Source organism: Anolis carolinensis, chromosome 3 (genome assembly GCF_035594765.1).
Source record: "Anolis carolinensis isolate JA03-04 chromosome 3, rAnoCar3.1.pri, whole genome shotgun sequence".
Lineage (NCBI taxonomy): Eukaryota > Metazoa > Chordata > Lepidosauria > Squamata > Dactyloidae > Anolis > Anolis carolinensis.
In genome coordinates this window covers 243,485,045-243,509,096 of record NC_085843.1, presented here as the reverse complement: position 1 = coordinate 243,509,096, position 24,052 = coordinate 243,485,045, and the positions used below count along the sequence as shown (strand labels likewise).

Here is a 24,052-nt window from a genome sequence, read left to right as displayed (position 1 = left end):
CTCTGTTTAAAGGCTTCCAAAGAAGGAGCCTCCACCACAGGCCGGGGCAGAGAGTTCCACTGCTGAACAGCTCTCACAGTTAGAAAGTTATTCCTAATGTTCAGGTGGAATCTCCTTTCATGTACAGTAGAGTCTCACTTATCCAACATAAATGGGCCAGCAGAATGTTGGATAAGCAAAAATGTTGGATAATAAGGAAGGATTAAGGAAAAGCCTATTAAACATCAAATTACATTATGATTTTACAAATTAAGCACCAAAACATCATGTTTTACAAGTCTGCCACTTGTTTGGGAGTGTGGCTACACTTGCGTTGTTGTTGGACATGTCGGCGCGCTGTGCATTGCTGCTTAGAGAAACAGTTATGGATCCGGGTGGGAGGCGGATTGCGTTGGATAAGAGAAGGTTGGATAAACGAGACTCTACTGTAGTTTGAAGCCATTGTTCCATGTCCTAGTCTCCAGGGCAGCAGAAAACAAGCCTGTTTCCTCCTCCCTATGACTTCCCCTCACATATTTATACATGGCTATCATGTCTCCTCTCAGCCTTCTCTTCTGCAGGCTAAACATGCCCAGCTATTGAGGCCGCTCCTCATAGAGCTTGTTCTCCAGACCCTTGATCATTTTAATCACCCTTATCTGGACACATTCCAGCTTGACAACATCTCCCTTAAATTGTGGTGCCCAAAAGTATAGTCAAAATATAGGGTTCGCTATTATCTGCAGTTTCAGGTATCCACAGAGGGTCTTGGAATGTATCCCTCATGGATACATTGTCATTGTTCTCTAAAACACCAGAGTCTGTCTGATCTTGGAAGCTAAGTGTGGTCAACTTCGATTACCAGTTGGATGGGGGACCACCAGTGAATCCCAGGTGCTGTGGGCTATATTACAGAGGAGAGGAAGAAACTGGCAGAACCATCTCTGAGTATTCCTTGCCTAACAAAAGTGTATATGACATTCATGGGGTCACCATATATTGATAGGCAACTTGCCATATACATACAACTTTTTTCTCCTACTCATTTCAAACCTCCTTTCTCTTCCACCCTGAAATACCCTTGACTATGTCTCCAGGACTCAGCTGGCTTCCCAGGAATTATTTCAAAAGAAGCTTTTTATTAAAGAAAAAAGTTCCAGTCAAGATATAATTATAATAATCACATTAAGAGCTTTTCTGCAATGTTCCTGTAAATGAGGAAAGCTCTTGCCTTATACAGAGAGAGGGAGTGAGCCAGGAGGGGAGTGTGTGTGTGTGTGTGTGTGTGTGTTGTTGGGGGTGTTGTGTGCAATGTTTTCTTTTCCTTTCAGTCCCACCCTGTTGCCCCCCTTTCCCTTATCCCAGGGAATAAAAACAGTTTATTTTATGATGGATAGTCCCGCTCTTTGGTCACTGACCTTTCTTAGTAAATTTCTGCTGAGCTCAGCAGAAAACTCTGTGAGTGCGTTTGTGGATCCCATATGTGGGTGGGGGCTGGGAGAGAAGGGGGCTCACCCTAATCCTTCTCAAAAACAGAACAACAATAACAGAGAGCTGGTTGGAATAAGCCAGGCCAACAGGGAGGATCTGGACAATGTTAGAGCTTTACAGTTAAGAATTGGGAAAGAAAACTGAGAAGAAAACAAAAAGGGGACTTGAGGGTTTGTACAGGAGTCTCCTGCCCGGCTCCAGTCCCATTAACACACAGGGCACAGATCAATAACAGGCTCAACTTTTCCAGAAGGGCAGGATTAAACCACAGAACGCTATTTTCTCCAGCTTTTAAGGCATCCCACGTTACTAACCCAAGAGGTAACTGGATCGTCCCCTAGAATTATCTGTGCAGTCTCTGTAACAAACTCTTATTGTGCCAGGATGCATCCATTTTACTGATGAAAGCCAGGACATGTCTGGCCAAGCAACATCAGAATATGCTCAGCATGACAAAAGTTATGAATGAAGAAGAATAGGCAATCCAGGAGAAATTTCAGAAGTTCATTTTTGCCTGAATCTACTGGGAAGGGTGCAGTTCCATACCTCCTCTCCTCTTCTCCCTGTTGAGTTGAGTGCAAACGTACTATTGCACATTGAATTCAGTTTGAAGCAACCAAAGTAAGCTAAGGATGAAAAGGGAAAATAGGAAGAGATAAAAACTGGAACACTTTAAAGCAGCTGAAAGAATGGGAGAGATTAATTGGGACTATTCCTCTAAAACAGAACAGTTGTTGGGTATGCAAGTTAGTTTGTACCTTTGTGTCTGGGGCCCAGTTGTATTTATCTGTGTGGTTTTCTGACCATCTCTAAGACACTTCACTTACATTCAGATATAATCCCACCATATTCTGATTCTGTTCTTCCAATGCTGTCTCTTCTCACAAAAAAAGTTTTCTCCTGTATTTCCTTTGACATCCTCCATGCTGAACTGCAAACCAGGTAGAAACTGTTCACCGTTTGAGTTAGTTGGAAGGGTCATATATAGAGGAGGAAACGTTACAAAGATACAGCAACTTGGCATCAGAAGCCAAGCATGAATTCGAATCAGATGTCCACCTCTCAACAATTTTTAAAAATGTATGTTGCTAGGTGTTAGCAGAAATATTTATTACTCTCAAATGAATGCAACATGGAGTGTATACACATTGGCTTTGGCCATATCTATTCAGCACATTTTCAGCACATGTGCTGCAGAGCAGATGATCTTTGAAAAATAAGCATGGATACTACTAATATAAACAAGCAATTTCAGAGTGGATAGTGTCTCTTCCTGTTATCTGCAGAATGTAAGAAATTAAGTTTTAAGATCACCTAAGGTCAGAAGTGCTGTTCTTGCTGATCTTCAAAAACTGAATTGCTCTGGTTATACTCTTCTCCTTCCTCAGACGTAATCTTTCTTCACTTGCGCACAACTTTATATTAAAATTCATGACCAAATTGATATCTCCAAATATGTATCAACACTGCCAGACAAATAGATGGATTTGTACTAATGGTGGGCAGCTTCCCAATATCAAGGATAACACAATCCCCTGCAATATTTTGGAGGGCTGTTTTTCTATCCCAATTTGCCTTCTGCATGTTCTAAGGATTGGGGTAAGGGGTTGCTGAAGTGGAATGAGGGACTCAGAGGATATTTTCCCAAATCAGTTTTGAAAACAGCCCTCCGCCCCATCCAGTCTCCGAATTTAGTAGGAGGCTAGTATAATTGTCCCCCATATTCCATGGGAGATGTAGAGGACTGTTTCCAGTAAACAAAAATGAGAGGAGGTAGGGGTTTAGGGGGGAAACACTTGGGGCCCTGAGCGCCACATGGACCACAGGCTGTAATTTCTCAAATCATATAATCCCATAAACAAATGGCAATATCTCTCTCTCATATTCTTGATACACACATATATATAAACTGAGACATATTTGTTCCTCCTCTGCACACAAACAAAGTTGCAATTTCCTTTTTTTGCAGGGAGAGGGACAGGAAATTAAACTGTGTATTCATGTGGTCTCAAGAGCAAAACAGTCAGGATTAGTCCAAAGCTACATGAGCTGAAGGAGCCAGATATTTCAATACTCCTTCAAGGGACAATGCAGAACCTGAGAAAGTTACTTTTATGAAGTACAGAGCTCAGACTACTCCAGCATCAGGACCAGTGGAATCTGAATTGTTGTCCAAACAAGTAATTTTTCGAAACTCTTGAAGTATGCCAGCATCACTTTCACTGTGCTCCCATTAAGGACCTTATCACAAAGAAGAAAGCCCCATTCTGACATGCTATGCATATGAGGCCCGACGGCTGTGATCACATGACACATTGAGCCTTTTGTATATATGCATCCTGTGGGGACTAGCATGCATTGAGTGTGCAGCCTGAACTTTTTAGAAAAATGTTTCCTTAGCATTTTCATCCATCTTCATCTGTTCCTTATTTTCTCAGTGCACTCTAGAGCAGTGGTTCTCAACCTTCAGGCCACCAGGTGTTCTGAACTTCAACTCACCGGTACCCCAGCCAGCTTACCAGCTGTTAGGAGCTGTGGGAGCTGTCCAAAACACCTGGAGGTCCAAAGGTTGGGAACCACTGCTCTAGATGCATGCTTCTCCAGATGTGATTGCACCCCTCATATGCATCTTGTCAGCTGTGTCAGTGACGGGCCCTTCGAGATGTGTTTGAGGGACAGTGTTTTCCTACCGATTGATTTTCATTTGTTGAATTGGCTAACCGTTCTTTCTCTTGGTCACCTGAGTAACGCCACTCATGTTTTCCTCTTTCACTGTTTTTTTGATTTTTGATTTTATTTTTTTAAAAGTTTAAATGTCAGAATTGCACAGTTCTATCGGAACAGAAAGACGTTTTTCCATTTTCCTGTTAGGACGGAGGTTATGAACCTCTGCAGTTGCTCAATATCTGCTGTTTTTTTAAAAAAAGACTGTCTTTCAGCAGGGCTTCTTAAGGTGACTCATGACCGCTTTTTATACATGAGATTTTAAAGGGAAAGCAGGGATACAGGAACATGTCCAGAAGAGGAGGTGTGGGGACAGGAGGAAAAACAAGTACATGCTAAGGAGAGGAGCTATTGGGAACAGGAACGAAGGCAAGGAGATAGGCATATGCCTGGCATCTCTACCCTCCTTGTTTTTTTTTTTATTCTCTTCCTGAGTATTGGGAATGAAAATGATAGAGACTGGTGCCATTGCCTCCTTTATCCCATGAGAGGTGCTGGGGGAGCAGATTTGGGAAGGAGCATTGCTCACCAATTGGTGAGTCTGCATCCAGCCTTGTGCCAGGCAAAGAAATTTGTGGGCAGGTATCTCAGGATGGCCCAGTGTCTTTGGCCCATCTCTCAGGATGGCCCAGCCTCTTTGGCCCAGCTGGTAGGTGTGGTGGGAACCCTCCCAGAATCTGTGATGTAGGGAACATCAGACTGATTGGGAGGAGTTCTCCATCTGTGATGAGATCGGTCAAAGCTCATTATTTTAATAGGTACAAGAAAGAGAGAACTGTGTGTGTGCATGCAGTATGTATGTATCCCTTCCCCCAAAAGCCATGAGATGCATACAGAAAAGCAGTATCCCATTTTTCGTCTGATAAGGTCCTAAGATGCAGTCTTAAGAATTCTTACTAGAGAGTAAATTCTGTTGATGTCAGTGGGCTTATTTCAATGTAAGCTCTAGGATTGTGTTACATGTTTAAGGTTCATGGCGCATCAGCTCATGGTTTTTCCTTAAAGGCAGAACAGCTAAAAGCACAGCTGCGGCTTGCAGAAGACACTCACTCAGGACTTCGTAAGGAACTAGGTGAACTCCAACACAGACTCCAGGAAACTGAAGAAATCCGGGCTCACCAACAAAAGGAGCTACAGGAAATTCACAGGGCTGTGGCAGATGAAAGCAGAGAAAAAGAAGCACTACAGAAGTCCAACACTGATCTTAGAGCAGCGATCAAGAAAGCAGAAAATGAAAGGCTCAGGTGGGTAGACATGGCACAATGGTAGGCTGTGAAGACAAGTTGATATTCTAAATCTGCATTCACCATGTTTCAAAAGATACCCATAATACATATCTGCACCTGTGTGGTGAATGGTGCTGCATTTGTGGTGGCCTCCATAGTCAGAAGCCAGCGGTTGCATGTGGCATAGAGTCTCAGGGCATAGCAGATGACTGGGATGGAGGCCACTCACTCACATGTCTCTGGATCACCATGGCATGACCTAACCTCCCACCCTCTGTGCAGTTTGAGTTTTACTGGTCACTTTGAGGCCAGGTAGAAATTGGTTTGTTTTTTTCTGCCATATCCAAGGAACTTTGACAATTGGGTTACGGTTGTGTCTGCGACTAGACGGTCATTCACAGGTAGTATGGGGAACATTTCAGTGTTTGATGTACACCCTGGCACCCATTCAGTGAAGGGCAAGGTTCTGGAATGACTTCCACAATGGTAAGTAATCTACCTTTGATTCTGATCTGGGGGTTTTCTCTCACTTATGAAGTCCTGAGACTTGGGTGTGGGTGTGCCTTGGGTTTATCTTCCAGTAAGTAGCCAGTTGGGAACAATCCTACCATTGGATTGCCCTCACAGCTCAGATGTTTTGCCTAAGCTGAGGAGGTAGACTGGAGTAGATACATTGCCTTCACTGAACCTACACCAGTTTGCTCTTCCCTCTTGCTTCTTACAGGGTTAATTTCAACTTAAATGGCATACAGGTCAAATTAAGTGGCCCCTATTTTACCCAACTTTCTGTGTTTGATATCATTAATCCATAGTCGGTCTTCAAACACATACTTTTTAAAAATGGCTTTTTATAAATGTAACGTCTTAATACATTTTCATTGCCTTTATTTCAGTTAGGTGCAGATATTAATAAACCTTTTGCACAAACATTTGTAAATCCTATTATTTTCATTTGGTGCAAGTACATTTAGGACATTTTGTATCCTGGATATTATTCATTTCTTTTGTTTATATCTTAATAGTCTACATAGCCTTTCTCTTATTAACATTTACTACCAGATGTTTAAGCAAACAATAATTAAAAAATAAAGAAAAATTAAAAAAACAAAACTCCTATGTTATTCCCCCCCCCCCCCCCCCCCAAATCACCCAACTCCCCGGCCACATTTTCCACTATATTGTTATCTTTAGCCATGTGCGCAATTCTCTTAATTCAAGCACATGCAATTCTCTTAATTCAAGCACATGCACTTCATATAGTTTGCAGAGGACCAAGGAGGAAAAGGAGCAAAAGATTGCTGTTCTGGAGGAAGCAAAAGCGGCGATTGCAAGTGAGGTAGGAGAGCTCCGGGCAAATCTGCGGGAAGTGGACAAGTCTCGCATGGAAGCTAGAAGAGAGTTACAGGAGCTGCGCAGACAGGTATCTGCATGCCTGATCGATCAATCTATCAGTCTCTCTCTCTCTCACACACACACACACACACACCCTCAGTTCTGAAGGGATAAGAGTGTAGTAAGCTACATTTTACCAGATTTAGGCTTGAAATCCATAGATTTACTAAATCAATGGCATCTTAGTAAATCAATACATGTTCAATGGTTTAATCTAGTTAGAATTAATGAGTGGATTTAAAACACTGAAGTTTATATATTAAGAGTTTCCTGCCATTGCTGAAGACACTCAAAAAGCCCTAGACTAGTAGGGGGGATTCCTGGAACATTTCAGAAGTGATTCTTCTTTTCTAAAACAAAGAAACTGGTGTTTATATTGGTGTGTGTATGTATTGAGGGGGAAGATAGATATTTTCAAAATTCTAAGTGAACCTCGCCATTTCAGGTTCTGAAAAAAATGCAATAATATTTTGGAAATTAATGGGCCCATGAAAGGTCTCCAGGGGGGAGGAAGCAAAACTTGGGATAGACAGAGTATTCCAAATGGTTTTGGACTTCAGATATTGCAACCACAAATATTATTCCACTACAAGTCCCAGGATTCCTAGTCATTGGCTAAGCTTGCTGGGACCATTGGGAGTTGCAGTCCAGCAATAGCTGGAGAGATTATTTGCTTCACATCACCATGATAGGTTTAGCAACATAATTAGTTTTTGCAGCAAATATACAGAAATATAAGTGTATTGTATAATCTAGTAGCTCCTTGCTAGTAGAGATTATTAGTATAAGGTTAAGAAATTATTATATGGTCAGAGTCAACTAATAATAATAATAATAATAATAATAATAATAATAATAATAATAATAATAATAATAATAATATCATGCATTAATTAAATTATTAATAATCATGAATTTATTACCCACCACTCCCTGTCTTGGGAATATGGACTTTTAAGATGAAACCATGCCTTGGATAATACTCTTAGATTGCAACTGTCCCTTCACAGTTAAAGGCCCTGGACAGCGAAATCAGCAAGAAAACCCAAGAAACCAGTGAACTAAAGCATCGATTGCTCCAGGAACAAGAACAACAACAGGAATACAGCAAAGAGACTCTGGAACTGGAGCAGAAGATAACAGGACTGGAGATTGCCCATGATTCTGCTAATAAAGAGGTATTGTTGTTGTTGTTATGCTTGTTCAGGACTTCGGGCAGCTTAAAACAGCTAGAACAGCTCTTAGGATATCTGGGAGTTGAAGGCCAAAACATCTGGGGACCCACAGGTTGAGAACCACTGTTCTAGTAGGAGCAAGAAAAAACTAGGAATCACCATTCCACTTACGTATCCTTCCTAGGCCATCCCAATTTTCATTAAAACATATAAATAAAATGTTACTAGTAGCTATCACCCATTTATTGTAAGATCTGTGTGAGATATTCCCTTGGGATACTATAGTGATACTAAAATGGATATCTTCCTGATAGTGACTGGCTCATAGAAAGGTTTAAAAAGAAAAGATCACTCTGTTGATCTGTAAAGGGGGAATGCAAATATGCAGTTGAGCTACACTGTAATTCTAAAGAAGATATTGCTAAATGGCTAATGTTTACAATTTACAAATTATGGAGTTGAAAAAGGATATCTGTGGTCTTCTTCGTCAGTGCATAGCAATATAATGATAACCTGAATTTTGTTTTTAGTTCTTGAGAAATAGGTGAGGAGTGGTATATTTCTCGGGGTTGATGTTAGTTATGAGTGTGTTGCCATGTATTGGTAGACCAAAGAGGGTAAGGGTGGGGTTAGACCAAAGTGAAAACTAGAAATGCTTTGATGTTGAACTTTTACTGCTATGCTTCTTCAAAGCTTATCTCTGCATCAATTAAAGGAAACCATTGCTTTGAAGTAAGGATGAGCTCAGTTACAGGCACATATCTGTAGGCATGTAGCCTTACTGATGTCCGGCTTAGAGCACAATTAAGCAAGATGGTGGAAATACTATAATTGGATTGTCTGGAGAGGAGGCTTTAAATGGGAAGTGCAGGCAAATGAATCCCATTTCTAACAGTGACACAGCAAAGGACTGGAGAACCGAGTCTTTCCCATCCCCCTACACATTCCAATTCTAAATCAAACACAGTCTCAGTTGGAGTCTTCCACTGTCTCATAATCCACTGTCTCATCCAGTTTGTCTCGAAACTACCCACTTAGCAGGGTAGTGATAGCTGGATAGGCATACATTGTTTGTTAGATATAAGTGTGAAGCTCTGTCCTTGGGTCTAACCCAAAACATTTTTCTGCCTGTAGTAAAGGAAAAAATTGCACCTGTTCCATTTTTGTAAAGTTCACCAGATTGCCACTTGAATCTTATTTCAACATTGGTGTTGGAATGGCATCCTGCACCACACCTAGGAGCATTAGGATAGTTTAGGAGATGGACAATTGTTGTTTAACATCTACATGAAGCCGTTGTGTGAGATTATCCGGAGTTTGGTGTCATCTGTACGCAGATGATGTCCAACTCTACTACTCCGTTTCACCAGTTACTAAGGAGGCTGTTCAAGTCTTGGCCGCTGTGTCGAGCTGGATGAGGGCGAAAAATTGAAGTTGAATCCAGACAAGACAGAGGTACTCCTGGTCAGTCCTGTATAGGGTTATAGCCTGTGCTGGATGGGGTTACACTCCCCCTGAAGGTGCAGGTTCGCAGTTTGGGAGTCCTCCTGGACCCATCGCTGAGCTTGGAACCCCAGGCATCGGCAGTGACCAGGGGGGCATTCGCACAACTAAAACTTGTGCACCAATTGTGCCATTACCTTGGGAAGTCTGATTTGGCCATGGTAGTCCATGCCCTTATATCCCATTTAGACTACTGCAGTGCACTCTGCATGGGGCTGCCTTCGAAGACTGTTCAGAAGCTGCAAATAGTCCAACACGCTGCAGCCATGTTGTTAACCAAGGCATCACACAGGGAGCATACAATCCTCCTGTTGCAGCAAGTCCACTAGCTGCCTATTAGCTATCGGGCACAATTCAAAGTGCTGACTATAAAACCTTAAATGGCTCCGGTCCAACTTACCTCTCTGAACGTATCTCCTTCTATGAATCAGTTTGTAGATTGAGATCTTCTGGGGAGGTTCTGCTCTCGGCCCTGCCGGCTTCACATGTGCGGCTGATGGTGACGAGGGACAGGGCCTTCTTCATGGTGGCTCCACTGCTGTGGAACTCCCTCCCGAGTGAGATCAGGTCGGCCTCCTCCCACTTGATCTTTAGGAGACAGCTAAAGACCTGGCTGTGGAACCAGATGTTCAGTCCATCATAGGAATATTTAAAGTTAAAGTGAAAGCTGAAAGTGCAATGACCCAGGATTGTTTACGGACAATGGCTATGTCGTTGTGTGGTATATGATGTTATTCTATGTGATATGTTTAATAATGTTTAATGTTTTATTAAGCAAGGGTCAACTTTGATGCTTTATACTGTTTTATATTGAGGGCATTGAATTGTTGCCAACACTATGAACTTCCCTGAGTCCCCTTCGGGGTTGAGAAGGGCGATATATAAATACCGTAAATAAAATAATAAATAATAATAAGATATGGCCTAGAACATACAAGTTGATCCACCAACAGAGGCAGTGACCGTGGGCCAGTACTTACTTGATCCTTCACCTGCTACTTGAATTGAATTGTCTTGCTTTCCATGATAACAGGCCCTGGAGTTATACATTTGTGTACGAATGCAGTGATAATTGTTTCTTACCAGAGACACTAGGGAGATGTATGGGGAAGGCAAGGACAGTTTCTCTTCCATGCAGGTGAGACTCTGTTCTCTTTCAGGTTCTGAACTTGCAGAAAAAACTGTCTGCCACAGAGGCAGAGGCTCGGCTGCAAAGACAGGATTTCACACAGAATCTTGCTGAGAGCCATGGAAGGGAGAAGAAGCTGAAGGTAGATCTCCATAACCTGGAGATGAAGCTGCAGGAATCCAACAGGACAAGCGAGAACCTCCAGATGTGCCTCAGCACTTTTGAGGGACGCAGCCGTGGCTTAGAAATAGAGTTAGCCAAAGCTGAGGCAGCTAAGAGGGAGGTTGAGCAGAAGTTGGTGGCACTGCATTCAGCCCTACGCCGCACACTGGGACTTGGCAGCCAGAGTCCATCGCCACAAAGATCTTGTTCTCCAGTCAAAGGTCAGAAGGCTTCTAGCTAGGGCATCCTTCACAATACTATCATTTTATCTAAGATGCGAGGGGGTGGAGGAGTGCAGATGACTGTGAGCAGCATTTCCACTATCCACTATCCAGCACTCCCAATATGACTGAAAATTATATGGTTTTCACGGAATTCTGGGAGTTTCAGTCCAATAGCCCTGACAATAGCTATGAAGTTGCCATTCTCGTCTAACTATTGCAATGAAACAGGCATATAGCTGATACAAATCTACCAATAAAATACAACATTTGCAATGGGAAGCAGACTGAATGCTGGATATGAGAGCAGTGGAGGGGCTGGGAAACAGTACATGGTTTTAGAAAATGAAACTGTTTTTGCTACATACGCAATGTTTTGGTGTGCCATGAAAACAGTGGTACAACAAATGCTTTGCATGAAGAGGGTTCCAGATTAATCTCTGGCTTCCTTCATCACAAAGGAATCAAAGTAACAATGATGAATTATACCTCTGCCTGAAACTACAAAGGGCCAAAGATTGCTAAGATAAGTTGGTCTGAATGTATAATACAGTCACATGTATTTTCTGTTGTGCTCAAGACTTTATTTTCATTTATTACCAAATGCTTTTGAAAGGTAAAAATTTGTCTGTGGCTGTCATTGTCTGTGAGATCATTGCCAGTGGCCCATAGATCCCTCTGTGTAGTTTCACACACATAATCAAACACATTTCCCGGGCCCGGGCTATGGCGCAAGCGGGAGAGCAAGCCAGCTGCAATTAACTGCAATGAATCACTCTGACCAGGAGGTCATGAGTTCGAGGCCGCTCGGAGCCTATGTTTGTTTGTCTTTGTTCTATGTTAAAAGGCATTGAATGTTTGCCTATATGTGTAATGTGATCCACCCTGAGTCCCCTTTGGGGTGAGAAGGGCGGAATATAAATGCTGTAAATAAATAACTAAATAAATAAATAAATAAATAAATTTCCTGCAGCCACCACACCTAATCATTATGTACTCAACAGCTTCAGTCAAAAGGAACCATTGCTTAGCATGTCTGCTTTGCATGTAGAAGATCCCAGTTTCAGTATGTGGGACCCCCAGTTTTATAAATTCAGGTAGGAAGTCATACCTAAGATCCTGGGGAGCAGCTATTAGTCAGGATAAACAACACTTGTCAGGAAGAACAGAGTTTGACCTGGTATATGGCATCTTCTGATATTCAAAGCGCTGTTGTTGAAGTATGCTAGGAAATCCTTCCCTGTGACCCCAAGAAATCATGTTGCCCTTCCCTTTGGATTCTGAGGATTCATATTTCCACAGGGATCAGTGGCCGACAAACGCCTGCATCCCGCACCGGGTCTCCTGAGAGGAGCCGCTCACGTTCTCCATTTCACCAAATGTCTCCTCTCAGAGGTGAACAAGCCACAAGTGAAATCGACCCAGAAGCAGTTCGAGATGCTTTGAAGGATTTCCTTCAGGAGTTACGGGACACTCAAAGGGAGAGGGTGAGCAGAGGCATTTGGTTGAACCATTACTTCTTAGTCCAGACCTTTCAAAAAGTTCGCCTACTATGTCCTGGAAAGCATGAGGCAAGAATTTTACTTGTTGAGGGCCATAATTCCCAGACCAGGGGTCCTCAAACTTTTAAAGCAGAGGGCTGGTCAACGGTCCCTCAGAGTATTGCGGGGGGGGGGGGGGGGGAGAGAGAGAGACTATAGTTTGAACAAATTCCTACGCACACAGCATATGTCTTATTTTAGTGCAAAAAAACCATGAAAAAACAATACAATATTTAAAATAAGAACAATTTTTACCAACATAAACCTATCAGGATTTCAATGGGAAGTGGAGCCTGCTTCTGGCCAATGAGATAGTCAAGTTAATTAGGATTGTTGTTGCTGTGTGACTTCAAGTCATTTCAGACTTTGGGCGAGCCTAAGTCTGAAACTGAGGGCGGGGGCCAGATAAATGACCTTGGAGAGCTGCATCTGGCCCACGGGCCTTTGTTAGGGGACCTCTGTCCGAGACATTAGTCAACATGGCCAACGGTCGCACTGGTTTTAGGAACCTGAGAGTTAGGTTCCAAAATGTAACTTTTGTAAGTCCTGATGGTGGTTTTCTAGTTGTTAGGAAATTCATCCATGTTGCTACAAGATCACATCCACACTACTTGCCACAATGTAGTCATGTAGGATACTTTGGTTCATGCTGCATTAATTCTATTGTATTGATGTACGGATATGCAGGATTTTTGTCTTATGCATATGCACTTTCCTTTGGCCTATATCCACTGAATGAATATTCTAATGGGAATTCCAAAGAGCGTAGACATTTTAATCAAATCAGACCATGATGGAATAAGAATGATTTTTTAAAAAAGATTTTAGATCTTAGAAGTGTTATATTTTTGAACTACAGCTTCCCAGAAACCTTCAACCAGCATGACCACTGGAAAACTCTTGAGACCTGTTGTCCCCAAAAGTTAACATTTCCAAGCTTTGAAAGACTACAAAGCTGTTTTGTTTTGGAAAACGGAATAGAAATTTGTTGAATAATATGACTGGTGTGGTAAAGTGAGATCTAACCATCTGCAAACTGTGGCATGCTAGTACAGTACTTCAAGCATCTGCCCCCGTCCTTTCCTACTCCGCATATTTTGCTGAAAATATTTTCTTTTTTTAGCCCCATCCTGACTGTGGCCACACCATAAAACAAAAAGCCTAGGATGGAAAAAAAATCCAAATTTCTGCATAGGTTTTTTTTTATAATTAGAGCAAAAGGATGGAAATTAACAAAATATGTGCAAAGATATGTGATTTATTACAGCTAGAGAATTTAATTATTTTCTAGCAGAGAAGTTTAGACCTCATGAATGCATGTTGTTCCCAAGTGATTCCATTTCAACTGGGACAAGGCCCAAGTTCCCCAGTATGCTTAGGCCACTTGGCTAAGGCAAGGGCCCAGTTTACTTGTCCAGCACTGAAAATCATCAGGATATCCCAGCTCCATTTAGCAGGATCGCATGAAGCAATCTAGCTCAGCTTGACCCCAGTTTGACTTCCAAGACATATGTTTAGCAACATTCAAGGGCAGTTCAGCCCTTTCTCTGTCATGTGCTATTTATTGCTCAAAAGCATGCCTCTTGTAAAAATGCATAAATATTTATACTGTACCAGAGTAATTAAAAAAACATGGGCTGTCACAATAATCATAGCATCAGATCATCCAGCGGTCCTTCTGACAAATGGAGAAATCAGTTAATTCTTTCTGGGCTGCATAAAATCTAAAGCATTCCTCGCTTTGCTGTCTTGTCCCACCAAGATCCTGGAGTTTATTGTTAACATGCAGTAACCAAAGCAAGTATCTTCAGTAAATAACATCATCGCTTTTCCAACACTAACCTATCCAGCTTTACTCAGAATTAAATGCTGATGCAGCCTTAACAATTCTCTTTTACATGCTTATTCAATATACACTCATTATTCAGTGGGGCGTAAACCCAGGAAAATGTGCATAAGTATGTAATGTATAGGAAAAGTGCTTTAATGAATATAAAGGATTTCCATAACACATACTGCCTCAGGCCCCTATCTGAGAGGAAGAATAAATGGTAAAATAAGAGCATGCATTCCATCATTTTCACAGTTGGAAGTTTTACTAGTTTGGACAATAACTCCCCAAATCCCCCATCCTGAGGATTCAAGTGGTCCAAACCATAAATATTTCCACTCTAAGGGAGAATGTTCAGTCTCGGATCTCCGACATCACCAGCCTCACTTAAAGTGAAGGACTCAAAGAAAGGCCTCCAATAATTATTGTGTTTTTAGCACATCTGTTCTGTTGTGATTATTGTATAGCTGTTTTAAGATCCATAAGTTGCAAGTTATCCTCAGAATTTTATGAGGCTGAGTGATGGAATAGATATTGTAATTTTGTTTGTAAAAAACTACATGCATAAAAGGCACATCAAATTTCTTGCCTCTGAATGTCTTTTGCCATCTTCCCCGATGACAGCCAAAAGGTATCACAGTCCATATCTCTTGTTCCCAGGACGATCTCAGAATTCAAGTGATGAACATGAGCCATCAGCTAAATGAAATGGAGTCTGACCATGACCGGACAAAGAGTCGCATTGTGCAACTCCAGAAGTTCTTGACAGATTGTGAAGAAGGCCTGTTCTCTTTCTCATATTTTCTTTATCCTCCATACTGTTTTATCTACATATATCGCTTCTCATGCTAATATGTTTCTTTTCTGAGGAAGAAATGGTGGCAAGCCACAGAAGATGTTCAGATTCTTTGAAAATGAAAGGCAGATTTGGGGTGTTTCCATTTAAAGTTGTAGAGCAAAAGAAAGAGTGGTGCTTAAGACTTTCCCACATGATATTTCTCTGTCCTAAAGCACTTTATCCAAGACACCTTTTCTGCTGTAAGGTCCAGATATGTACTTACCCATACATATGTACTTGAAACAGTAGGTAGTTGTGGATGAGAGGGAAAGTGTTAAGTATTCCTTTGTCTTTATTGTCTGTTCTCGCAATCTGAGACCCATTCACACTACAGAGTTATAGCACTTTATTCCACTAACTGCCATGGTTCCATCCATTGGAATCCTAGTATTTACATTTTGGGGCAGTGGTTTCCAACCTTTGCTTGACCAGGGACCACTTTTACCAGTATCCTTGGTTCGCTTCTGACATGATAAATAAACTTTGACCAGGGGCCACCCTTCAACATTAGTACCAAAAGGGTTATGAATCCGTTTTTGGTCAACTTTAGATTTGGCTTGGTTATTTGGAGTGCTGATTCAGAAAATTGCACTGGATAGACCACATCAGTTCTAAGTTTCTGATACATAACACCTTCCATCCAGTAGTTGCCATCTGCTCACCCACAGAAAACCATATTTAATAATCTAGAGCTGATCTATCCAATGCAATTTTCTGAATCAGCATCCCAAATAACCCAGGAACAAGCATAAAAACGAAAACACCAAGGTACCCCACTTCCAGGTGCCACATTGAACGGCTCTACTCGGGAGGAAGGAGGAGGAGAAGCAACAGTCAGGAGGCTTGTTGTTGTGCCTTTCGTGAGCAGTCAGTCTCCCCCCTCCCAACATACCTGTTGCCTTGGCACTATAAGAAGGTTTCACGAGAGGCGGCGGACCATATTTTAGTTCTTAGAGACCACTGGTGTTCCATGGACCACAGGTTGGGAACCACTGGTTTAGGAAGAGGCTTCAGAACTCTCCGCCTGAGAGTTCTTCTAATATCTCATCAAACTCCAGGATTGAATAGGACGAACCTTGACAATTAAAGTGAAATAACATCACTGCCATTGTGTACTGTGAACAAGCCCACTGGTGACTTTCAAAAACTGTTTTTTTAATGTTTGGGAATTTATAGAGTTGGAAGAGACCACAAGGGCCATCCAGTCCAACCCCCTGCCATGCAGGAACACCCATTCATAGCATTCCCAAAAGATAGCCATCCAGCCTCTATTTTGAAGCCTCCAGAGAAGGATAGTCCACCACCCTCCAAGGCAGCATATCCCACTATCAAACATTTTTGATCATCAGGAAGTTCTTCCTAATGTTTTGTTACATGTATTTACATAACAAATCACTCTATAGGCATTTAAAATAGCAATTTAATTTCCTTTATATAAATAAAAAATAAAAAGGTATTGGAGGAACAGAAAAGATTATTTTTTCCTTTTTTTCTGAATTAGCCTCTTGGAAAAATGGATAATCTGTCAGACTCAATGCACTTGCTAGATTTTTGTGCCTGTTGAATGCCTTTCTCTAAGTGAGGTAGTTTTAAACTATTCAGAGAGGCAGAGTAATATAGTAATGAAACAACATGGCATAGAGAAATGCTTTTTCTAGATACCCATCCCATCCTTTTTGAAAAAGGAAATATTTTCTTTTCTCCTCCAGGCAAACGGGGAGCAGATGGGCGTCTGACCAATGCTCAGGCTGCCTTGATGCTGCATGAGGAGACAATTCGGAAAGCAGAGCGGGAGCGGCAGGCCTTCTTAGAGAAGGTGGCCACATTGGAGCGCAACTTGCATATTTGCCAAGAGAAGAACAAAGAGCTGCAGGTGGGCCCAAGTATTCCTACTGGTTACATGGCAGCGATATTGTACTGGCTTTGCCATGGACAGTACACAATAACAAGAAGCCCTCTTATGTGTCTACCTGTATGATACACAGTTCAAAACACCTTTGGCTCATTTCACACTTTACATTTAAGCTCATTAAATATACAAACATGGATAATATTTAATTAGTCCCAGGAGTGTTTCATGGCCAAAACACTATTTAAAATCTCTAATGTGAAGTGGGACTTTCTGGATTTATGATATTATAACAAAAGAAAGGTAGGCAGTGTTAAACTCAGGACTGATTTACATTGGCCTTATACCCCAATTTGGACCAGACATTGAACCTGGATGTCCAAACAACATTCAGAGACTTCAAATTCTTAACATGGGACAAATCAGAAAAAAATCTATATCAGTCCCACATCTCAGGGTGAGTATAGAGAGCATGACCTGCTCTATTCTGAACTGGTTTTCTGTTCAAATTGGTTGCAGTGGCCATCCCTTTATTCCTGCGCTTGTCAGCACAGAGAAAAGGGGATGTATTAGGCCCATGTCATTACTCTCCTGCGATCTATTGCCACAGCAAGTGATAGTTCAGCAGAGTAAACTGATTTCAGTCCTTCTGGATGGCCTGGACTCTTCCCTGCTGATGCTACAGGATGGGCATAAACAGTGTGGCTAACCCCAGAGCCAGCCCAGAGTATCGCTATTCCAAACTGGCCTTACATTTAAACCCTGTCTGCACTAACCATTTAATGCAGTTCAAGGCTACCTTCAAACTGTGGTGACCAGAAAACAAACACCCACAAAAGCATACCAAACAAAGCTCTTAATATGTATCAGTACTCTGTGGTTTGAATAATCACCATCCAGGGCTCAAACTGGTTCCAAAATTTTCTATGTAATCACCTGCACAGCAAAACCACCTTCTTCAATACCAATTTAAAACTTCATTAAATGGTCAGTATAGAGGTCTTAATGGTATGTGTAGATGAGCTCTCAGTGTTGAGCTATACAGCACTAAAACTGAATGAATAGGAATGAGTTTTACTCCTTTCTTTTTCACTTTCTTCTGAAGTGTTTGCAAAAACTGCAGAAGCTTTTCAAAGAGCTGGCTTGTGAGATAGCTTTAAAAGAAGCTTGAAGGTTCATCTTTTTTTGAAGGGAACTTGCACTAGTACAGTAATAAACGATATCTGGTAGGTCTGATAAATTACAATGTGATGTTCTGATCTTCAGAAGATGTTACATTTATAGATTAGGTCAGCTTCCCATCTTGTGAAGAAATTCAGTGACATCAGTGTAATTCAGGGTTCTTCCAAATCAAATTGTGCAGATTCCTTGCCCAATTCACATATTTTACAGGACATCCCAGTAATGCCATCTTTTATTTGAAAGCATCCTGTATTTGCCTACCACTTCCTCTATCTTATGTCTCATCATTAAAAAAGTTGTTAAGGAAGAAACAGTGGAATAGCAGCAAAATACATTTTGATTGGATCTATCTCAATCCATCCTGGGTTTAATATCTCTCCGACTTTCAACTACCACCACCCCCTCCAAAAGCACAATCCTCCTTGATTCCAAGAAGAGACCTAAGCAAATATATGTAAGGGAACAAGAGGGAAATCCTTGGTTGATTTTTTTTTCAAGAGGGCTTTCTGCCCAGCAGTTTAAAGAATATATTCATCCCAGCCAGTTAGCAAGGGCCTGGCTGTATTACTGCTTAAGCTAACACAAACTGTTTGGGTGGGGCTCCATCTTGTGTACATTATCACCTGTCTCCAGAGAAACATTGATTCTTTCCATTTTTCTAATGCTACCATGAGGCTGTGATGTGGTAAGTTTCCATGTAAATGGTTTCTGTACTTCATGTTGTTGTCAAAGCAAAAATGAGATGCTGTTAGCTGGATGATGAGGCTAAAGATTTGGGAGGTGGGTATCAGAATTGGGACCATCTTGACTGTACATAAGCATGGCCTCCTGCCTTGGCTGTGTTCCAGTAATGATGTTGTCAGCAGTGACGGCACATAACTGCTAAACAGAATCACAGGTCTTGAGTGTAACCAAGAGCATCTTCCCCTTAATTTACACCTCCACTGCTGTTTTCCCATCTCTCAAAGCAAAAGTCAAATTTGCTAACTGGACTAACACATGAACAACACCTGTCAGACAATGTTCATCATATTTTCACTAATGCTTATCCAAATGCAGCATCTCATTACAACCTTGCGTTCCTTTTTTGACTAATCACCAAATAGCTCTTCCATACAATCATTTCTCAAACTTCTGGTGGCAGGAATATAGCTGAAGTAGAACACAAGCATCTATGGTGTTCTTCCCCTGAGAACTATCTGGAAGTATCTTGTTTCCAATGACTATTGAGTTATATGTACTTTGTCACATCTTTTTATAATCTTTTAAAAATCTTTTTATATCAGTATGCATCCCATATTTTTTAGAAGTGGATACATACTGTATTCAGACAGGATACATACTCTTCCCATCACACCTGATTATTACAATTACAGTAGAGTCTCACGTATCCAACATAAACGGACCAGAGGAACGTTGGATAAGTGAATATGTTGGATAATAAGGAGGGATTAAGGAAAAACCTATTAAACATCAAATTAGGTTATGATTTTAAAAATTAAGCACCAAAACATCATGTTGTACAACAAATTTGACAGAAAAAGTAGTTCAATACACAGTAATGCTATGTAGTAATTACTGTATTTACGAATTTAGCACCAGAGTATCACGATGTATTGAAAACATTGACTACAAAAATGTGTTGGATAATCCAGAACGTTGGATAAGTGAGACTCTACTGTATTACGATTTGAAACCACTACGCTTTGACTCATCATCAAGGCTAGCTCATCCCAATCCATTTGAATACTTCTTTACATCGCTTTTTGCCTTAATATTTTTCTAATACTTTTCTCATGAGATGACAGAATACATTTTGATTTTCAGATCACACATAAAAACAGCACCTTGGCAACATATAAAGTCGTAGTAAATAAAAAGGTAAAGGAAAAGTTTCCCCTTGACATTAAGTCTAGTCATGTCTGACTCTGGGAAGTGGTGCTCATCTCCATTTGTCAGCTGAATAGCCAGCGTTGTCCATAGACGCCTCTTAGGTCATGTGGCTGGCATGACTTCATGGAGTGCCGTTACCTTCCTGCCGGAACGGTACCTATTAATCTACTCACATTTGCATGTTTTCAAACTGCTAGGTTGGCAGAAGCTGGGGCTAACAGCAGGAGCTCACCCCACTCCCCAGATTCAAACCGCCACCCTTTCAGTCAGCAGTTCACCAGTTTAATCCACTAGGGGCTCCAATAAATAAAAAACACAATTAGAATCCTGTGTGCAGTTACTCTGTTTCTGCGACATATTGCAGATGAATTCCAGTGGACTAAATGGGGCAAGTTTCATGTGATATGACCTGTTCAGAATCATGTTCAAAAAGTCTCCCTGCCCTGTTCCTTTAAAACTGACTGTTTTAAAAGCCTGTCTAAATAAATTTTAAATATTTACCTTGGAAGAACAACAAGAAGGGGTCCATTCTGGCCTCCCCAGAGCGTAGGGCCTTCTTGGTGGTTGCCCCTAGGCTCTGGGGAGGCCAGAATGGACCCCTTCTTGTTTTAGAACTGTTTTATTGAAAAAGTTTGTTGTATTTTCTAAAGAGAAATTTCAGAATAATATTAATTCTTATTCTTTATTTTCTTTAAGTTGAGATAATGTATTATTTACCCAATAAGAACAAGTTAAGATCAATTTTTCATTTATATGGATATTTAAAAATTAAATGTTAATTTTGATCTTAACTTGTTCTTATTGGGTAAATAATACATTATCTCAACATCTTTCATTTCATTAACACATAGCCAATGGTAACTTTAATCATGGCTGTATGTTCCTGAATTCTAGAAAACTAATCAGCTGGGGGAGTGAATAATGCTTTTTCTACTAAGAAACAACAGAAGAAACATCATTGTCAAGTGTTTGACAGTACTTTCTATGGATCCAACAAAGAGAGAATGGAAATTATTTGATTTTACTATAATTGTAGAATATGTGCATGTAAGCATATCCCTTACGTCATTCATGTCTCATGTTATAATCTGTACCTCATTTTTACAAATTATATGGTACCAATAATGCAAACCTTTAAAAATTATTTTACATTTAAAAACTTTAATTGATAAAGACATTCTCAAATTCCTTTCATAGTTTGGCTGGGAAATTAAGGGCTTTCTGTTTTGTATATTTTTTATTATTGCATAGCTCCATCCAATAGTACTTTACTAGATAATATAGATAGAGTTCTTCAGTTTATGGGAATGTTTTTCCTCCCATGTTTCTGCATGAATCCTGCCATTCCCCTGATCTAAAGGGAGCCTGTGTAGGGCAGTGGTTTGGGTGTTGGACCAGGATTCTCGGAGACCATGGTTCAAATCCCCACTTGGCCATGAAAACTTACTGGTTTCCCTTGGGCAAGCCATACTTTCTGGGCCTTAGAGGAATATCCAGAAATAAATCTTGCCAAGAAAGCTACATTGAAGGTTTGCCATAAGTCAGAAACGACTTAAATGCACATCACAAAATGATTGAGAAAGTAACCTATCCAAACTCTCCATAATCCAATAATCCATGCATCTCTAGTCCGGTATTCTTCCTTGCTTTTGGAGCATATGTAGCAAAGCCTATGATGCAATTAACTCTAATTCCAAAAGTGTATCCCCATACCCTTTCTTTCCTAGTTAAAAGAAAGTGGGGAATGAACCACAACTGGAATAGTATATGGTGTTCAGGTTTTTTTTTTCATTATTTTAGGATAAAATCAATAAATTGAAAGCCAATGAAGCCAAGCTAGGGACAGAGAAGTGGAAGCTGAAAGAAGTTCTGGAGGCAGCAGAGGGTCGGGCCACCAAACTGGAGCTGAGCCGGAGGGCTTTGGAAGGAGAGCTGCAACGGGCCCAGCTCAACCTGACCGAGAGAGATACAGAGATCCACTGTCTTCAGGAGCAGATCAAAGTTCTTCACTGCCAGCTGGGAGATGCAGAGAGAAAAACAGCTCTGCTGCAGCAGGAGCTCGACCGCCTGATGCACTCACTGGCTAGGACAGAGGGCACAGAAGACCACCTAAAAGACCGAGTGCAGAGCTTGTCTCAAGCACTGTCTGAGGCTACTGCAGGCTCCTCCTCTCTGCAAGAGAATATCTCCCAACTCCAGAAGGCGCTGACTACTGCAGAGCAAGACCGCCGGCTGCTCCAGGTAGTAGAAGCCAGCTGCTTTAGATGTTAAGCAATTGCTTGTTTCTGTGTGTCAAAAGAGCATCTTTCCATCCCAAACTAAGCAACATACACATTGTTATAAATAGTGCTGTGTTGTTCAGAGGTTAGAAAAGTTATTTTTTGGACTACAACCTGGGAATGCAGGAATTTTAGACCAAAAGAGTCCTAGCGCAATGCTAAAAAGCTCTTGATTTCTGTAGCTAGCAGTTCCCTTCTTATGTTCACCTTGTATTGTATATTGGAGAGGAGAGGGACCTAAAATACTCAATGTGGACAAAAATTGAAGGCCATCTGTGGCAATAATTGTTTGTTTTGTGCACTTATGCAGACGAACAGTGTTACATGGTAACACAGTAATACATCTTGCAAGATGCATCTTCTCAATATATTTTCTTTCACTTGGAGCCAAAGGGCCACATTACTCATCACCTAAAATGTCAGAACCTGAAAACATGATAGAAGGAGCTTAGTTTTCGCTGGTTAAAAAGCACTGTGGAAGCTAAGACTGACAACTATAGTCTCTATAGTTTAAATCATTGGCATTACTGAAGTAAGTAGTATCTGTATTCATATTCAGTTAGTTAAGATAATCGAGCTGTACATCAAGATATGGCAAATATGCAACATTTTGGTTAGCTAAGATGAGCTGTCAGATTGTGTTGGAAAAGCTTGCTTTCATTAGTATCATTTCCTTGTCTCACAACAATCTAGAAACTGTAAGTAACCCTGAGCTACATTGATCAGTAATCTGACTCAGTACAAATTTCTAATCCATTTTTGGATATCTATCACCACTTTCCAACATTTTTCAGTCCAGATCCTTTCTTTCAAATGGTCTGAACCAGGCATTATTAAACTCCAGCCCTCCAGTGATTTGGGCCTCCAAGTCCCAGAAGCCCTAGCCAGCTTGTTCAATGGTCAGGAATTCTGGAGCTAGAGGCCCAAACAGCTAGAGGACCAGAGCTTGAGGATGCCTGGTCTGAACTGCTACCACACTATGGAAAGCGTGTAATTTATTTATATATTTCGTGTCAAAAGCATTGCATAATAAATAAGTTTAAAAGCGATAAAATAAAGGAATCACAAACAGCTAAATAGTTTTAGACCAAAAGTGGGCAACAGCAATCTCATTGTCCGTAGCTTTGAACAACTCCTCCTCCGTGCATGAGGCAGGGCATTGTGGGCAAGCATACATATGAGGAGTTGTTTGTTCTCCTCCACAGTCACACAAGGTGGAGGATTCCTCCAGGTAGTGCCATCTTGCCAGGTTGTCTTTTGATCTGCCCACTTCTGTTCAGGGACTTCCATGTTGCCCATTCTTGGTTTGCCCCTGGAGGAAGACCCTCATGGGGGGCCATCCAGTTGGGATTGCCTGGTTTAGCTGGGGGGGGGGGGGGTTAGTGTGTAATGATTTACTCTGAATCATAAGAATATAATTTGGCCTCTGCTACATGGCATCAGATCATTTTGTTTTTATGTGTTTCTCTACTTTGCCAGGATCACTTGGACTCCTTGCGGCAGGCGTTGTCAGATACCAAGAAGCAGAACCATAGCTTGACTGACACAGTTCATTTGCTGCAAGATCAACTAAGTGAGATGGAGTTACATTGCAGAAACCTTGAGGAGCAGGTGGAACATCGCAGAGAAGTGAGTAC

General features: G+C 41.2%; 1 protein-coding gene and 1 long non-coding RNA gene across 4 annotated transcripts in view; one reads left to right on the top strand and one right to left on the bottom strand.

The window, feature by feature from the left end:
* LOC134297824 (uncharacterized) overlaps positions 1-24,052 on the bottom strand; it is a 93,350-nt gene that overhangs the window by 41,752 nt on the left and 27,546 nt on the right. The gene's annotated exons all lie outside the window — the stretch shown is intronic.
* crocc2 (ciliary rootlet coiled-coil, rootletin family member 2) overlaps positions 1-24,052 on the top strand; it is a 122,708-nt gene that overhangs the window by 84,887 nt on the left and 13,769 nt on the right. For all 3 annotated transcript variants that reach the window (XM_062976526.1, XM_062976525.1, XM_062976527.1), the window contains 9 exons: positions 5,200-5,438; positions 6,681-6,840; positions 7,823-7,990; positions 10,651-11,002; positions 12,305-12,489; positions 15,035-15,157; positions 16,924-17,085; positions 21,937-22,377; positions 23,895-24,044. In XM_062976526.1, the coding sequence (XP_062832596.1) occupies positions 5,200-5,438; positions 6,681-6,840; positions 7,823-7,990; positions 10,651-11,002; positions 12,305-12,489; positions 15,035-15,157; positions 16,924-17,085; positions 21,937-22,377; positions 23,895-24,044 (1,980 nt within the window). The remainder of the gene's footprint in view (positions 1-5,199; positions 5,439-6,680; positions 6,841-7,822; positions 7,991-10,650; positions 11,003-12,304; positions 12,490-15,034; positions 15,158-16,923; positions 17,086-21,936; positions 22,378-23,894; positions 24,045-24,052) is intronic.